This window comes from Gadus macrocephalus, chromosome 8 (assembly GCF_031168955.1).
Source record: "Gadus macrocephalus chromosome 8, ASM3116895v1".
Lineage (NCBI taxonomy): Eukaryota > Metazoa > Chordata > Actinopteri > Gadiformes > Gadidae > Gadus > Gadus macrocephalus.
This window is the reverse complement of record NC_082389.1, coordinates 7,248,767-7,253,414: the sequence shown is the minus strand read 5'-3', so window position 1 is coordinate 7,253,414 and position 4,648 is coordinate 7,248,767. Positions and strand designations below refer to the sequence as shown.

Sequence of the window (4,648 nt, the reverse complement as noted above, 5' to 3'; positions counted from 1 at the left end):
TAACGGAAGTGTGCGCGTTTATGTTGACGGTGGGGGGGGGGTGGTAAACTCTTACTCAACCATGTCTCCTGTGTCCCACAAGAATACAGGCTTTTTTCTCCCTTTCCCGTCTCCCAAACCCCCACAACTCGCCCATGTCACGGTTACCTGGAGGACAGGATCCATGCAGTTTTCCATTGCAATCTACTATTTTTCCTCGGCCTTCCTGTCCTAAAACCTTTTAACTGTCTGCCCTAGCGAGAAGCTCCGGGATGTAATAATGGAATTCCCGGTTCGTTCAGCAACTCTCAAAAAGGCGCTTATGCACTTCCATAAGGTTGAGCCGAAGAAGCCAGGATGTAATGCGCAGAAAGCTTTACGCAAGCGAGAAAAGCGAATGGAATGTCAATGAAAAAGTGCAAAGCTCACAGAAAAGCCTCTCTTTCAATAGGTTAACCTCAATAAGAAAGAACCGATTCTTAGCTTAAACATCCATCTAAATAAAGACCTCGCCGCTAAAAGTCTGAACAGGACGAAACGTGCCGGTGACAAACTTTCCTTCAGGTAAACCCGTGACTCTGCCCATTCATTTCAATCCCGACTTTAAGTGTTTGGTTTGATAAGCCACACTAAATCCCCAATACGGGATGCCACATTGTGTGCGGGGATGAGTGTGCGTCAGTGTTGTGTGAGTAGGGATGAGCATGTGTGCGGACGGCACTGGTGCTCCGAATGGACAGCGTGAGTGATTTCTATGCGGGGAATTTGGCCCTCCATTGATAGGGTCCTTCACTCATCGCCTTACAGTGTGTTTGTGTGTGTAACTCTACTCCTCTAATCTAGCCCCCTGATCAGGAGGATTAGGGATTGGACCGTTCTTGGCGGGAGCGTGCCCAGACTCGCCGTACATTTGTCCGTGTGTACGTTTAGGGCTTTCTTACGTTATGGTTTTGTTCATGAGCTTTTATATTTGTACCATACAAACAAAAAAAGAAAAAAGTCAAGCCTGCTTGTCTTGACAGGGGACATCTGGATTTACTTTAAAAGCAACAGGGTGCTAAAATGCCATATTACTATGATGTGCATCTTTAACCACTCACTGTAACCTTCGCAGCCAAGGCCCACACAGCTTCTTATTTCTTATTTATTCTTCGTAAAATGCATCGTGAGTTCCAATAGGCTCAACGAGATCTTAATATGAGTAATAATCAGTCGTGTTCACGACCAAAAAACTGTAGCACAGAAAAACCAGTAGAATTGTACCGTACACAGTGGTGTCTCACTCAAGGGGGGCTTCCAAGCGGCAAACTACAAAGGTCTCTCCTATACTTTGCCAATTCCTTCCATGTCAGGCACCCCCCTAAAAGCCGCAACAGGCCCACGCGTAATAACCAAACATACGCAGGCAACGCACACGCACGCACCGATGCTTGTCCCTGGCATGCGCAGTGACATCCCCTCTTGACAAATGACCATAAGGAACCGATACATTTTGAATGGGAGCGACCTTTTGGTACTGCAGACAGGCAAGACAAATTCATGCAATGGAACCAGACTGTACATGTTCAAGCAGTGCTGTTCTCCTTGTCACATTTTGGCCGGCTTCATGCGACAGATGCACTGGAACGGTTACTTTGTACGAGAGATGTAGCATGGAGGTCATTAAATGCCGCTCGCACACGTAAACCATTAAAACGTGGGGACATGGTACTCCAGCATAAGGAAACTTGCTGCGCATGCTTCATACTGACTCAAAAGCCACCACAGTTATTTCAACAATAGCTTTGCGAAAGTGTCAAACATAAACTCCACTTTTCCAAGGGGAGAGAGAGCACAGATCTTGGCCAATATGTAATGGATGTATAATAATGTATAAAGTATTATTGCTGATTTCTTTAAACAACATTAGGAGATTGCTGCCATCTATAAGGAAGTGATATTCAGGTTGCAATATGAACACCCTAATCTTTGCCATCATTATCCCCAGGCTTCAAAGCAGCAATATGCAGGGGCCAGGATTTAGGGGATGGGCGCTCAGGGAACAGGTTGTGCTCAGCGGGGCTTTGATGTGCCAGGGCCCCCTTGATTGCCCAGGGCCGTGGTGGTGGTGGGGCTGCTGCTGCTGCACCTGCTGCCCCAGCCTAAGTACCATATGTGTTACTGGATTCCATGGTTAAACAGCTTGTGATTATGGGCCTTAACCATGACCTCCTCTGTTTAGAAGGAAAGGGGGGCAATGCCACTGAGATGTCTGACATGGTGTGGCGTGGGAGAGAAAACGCAAGCACCTTTGGCATGTACCATGTGAGGGAATACACATTAGTTCATTCTGGGTGGGCATCGATAAGTGTTTCTTTCTTTAACTGCTAGGGGTAAGGGTTCCCACGGACTAAACTGTCTTGGCTGCTTGGAACTAGTCATACCCTGGCGTTGGCAGGTTTACCTGATGTTCCAACTAACCAAATTATGGCCGTGGATATCTTTGATTTGCAACTCGGAATAACCACTTTCTCATGCACTGAACACACAAATAAGACCTTGGATGTGTATGTCTGTATGTATGTGTCTTTGCATTCAGGCGTGTGTGTGTGTTTAGATTTTAGGACATCCCAGGCAATGGTAACATGTAACAAATGAAGAGCAGGCTTGCCCTGATGCAGAGTACTCTGTATTGCTTTCTCCAAATTGCCACAACGGGCCTCAAACTCGGCTCCTCTTTCCTTCCACCTAGCGCCAGCGTCGGAGCCCACTCGGTTATTGGGACGGGAGACCAATTCCTAAAGTCTAACGGTTGTTTGAACACCCTAGTGCATTGTGTTTCTTATTTTGTTACAACTTGAGTTCATTGCATTTGCAACCCCACTGCAAACGCATAAGAAGGGGGAGAGGAGAGCACACACCTTAATCTTCTGCTGGATGTGCCGGAGAGCGTCGGCGGTTCCCATGTCGGTGTCCTCCGGGATACACACCACGTCCAGCTTCATCTTCACCTCCAGCTTCATCTTGGGGTCCGTGCTCATCATCTTCTGCACCTCCTTGGTGGTGATCACGATGACCTCTGCAAACACAATCCAACATCGGTGTGTTTCAGAAACCATACAAGGAGACGGGAGCAGTTAGGGTTAGGTTTATCGTCATGGTCACCTTGTCACTCGATTGAACTAGCAACCATCTGGTTACAGGTCAACACACTCTACGGCCTGAGCCAAGTAGCCAATTTCTCTGGGATCTCTAGGAACTTAAGTGTGGTCCAAAACCACACTTGCAACGACAACTTAACGCCATAGGTGTCGCCAAAGAGAAGAAAACTGAAATCTTCGGTTTTTATATTGCATTAATAATAATAATAATAATAATACATTTTATTTATACTGCACTTTATATTCAAGAATCTCAAAGTGCATTATTTGCCTATAATCCCTAACACTCTGAAACACATAGAATTTAAAAGGGCAAATCGCCACTGGGCTGTAAGGTAGGAGGCCAGTAAAAAATAAGTAAGCCAAAACAGCAGCTGAGAGAAGCAAATTCTCAAAGACAAAGCCAGTCTAATATCTGTAAGACTATTAAAAAAATAATAAACACTAAACCTTGAATAAGTAGATGACTGAGTGATCTATGAGTTTACTTTAGTGATCTATGTGCAACTCAGTTTTAAAGTACTTAATATAAAATAAAGTGCACTTTCATAAAGTGTAATCTACAAACAAAAACTGGGTAAAATTGGCTGGGCCTGTATTTTTTTAATCGCTTGTCTGCAAAAAAAATCTTCCCTCCTGGGCATTATGCTCACTATTGCTGTGTAAGCATAGTTAAATCTAATTGCAAGACTAGGCTATTTAGCTGCATGTAGTAAAATGCTGGCCACACATGGGGGATGTACAACAAAAACCAAATTTTTAGACCTTTTCTGTTGGTTGTTTGCTACCATACAATATCAAAATCCACCAAGTGCCTGAACAAGCGATCATTTTATGGAGCCCCTCGCCCCCTTCATGTTGCGCTTTAAGATATAGAAAAGGAAATGCACCGCAAAACGTCGCTCATGATGTGTTAACGGATATACTACAAATATATACTGTCGTACTATATACTATATATTCGAAATAAAAAGATTAATAGTGTGGGGGGTAAATGGGTTAGGGGTGACGCGGAGGACTAGATAAATTGTAGTTAAGCCTATTCTTAATTGCCTTCTAAATTGTTTCAAGCATTTAGTATGCAAGCATCAACGGATCTAAGAACTCTCAACAGCCTGGGTCACCTTCGAAGCCAACCCTCTCCAGCAGGTTCAGTGGGTACCACATGAGAGGCTTGTTGCCCACTGGCAGCATCGGCTTAGGGGTGTTGTACGTCAGATCCATCATACGAGAACCCCCACCAGCTGCCATCAACACAGCTTGGAGCTCCATCGTGTCTCCTGCGGAGGGACATATCGGACATGGAGACTTTGATTAGACTAACAGTGTGTGGTTGTTGTTGTTATCTAGCCTACCATGTTGGCAGTTTCTGTTTGGGTTATAACTACGTTCGTCACATTGCCAGTCAAGCTTTTCTACATAATTAAATATATTAAATCATCTTTGATCAAGCCTCGCTGTAACCCTATTAACTGGAATATGTTCAGATGTTTGGTAAATGCTTGGAAGCATCAATAAACAACGTCAAT

General features: G+C 44.5%; 1 protein-coding gene across 1 annotated transcript in view; it reads right to left on the bottom strand.

Moving 5' to 3' along the window:
* eif2b3 (eukaryotic translation initiation factor 2B, subunit 3 gamma) overlaps positions 1–4,391 on the bottom strand; it is a 27,706-nt gene extending 23,315 nt beyond the window's left edge. The window contains exons 1-2 of the mRNA XM_060058497.1: positions 4,244–4,391; positions 2,880–3,037 (exon numbers count right to left, since the gene is read on the bottom strand). Of these exons, the coding sequence (XP_059914480.1) occupies positions 2,880–3,037; positions 4,244–4,391 (306 nt within the window). The remainder of the gene's footprint in view (positions 1–2,879; positions 3,038–4,243) is intronic.
* Positions 4,392–4,648: the final 257 nt, after the last annotated feature.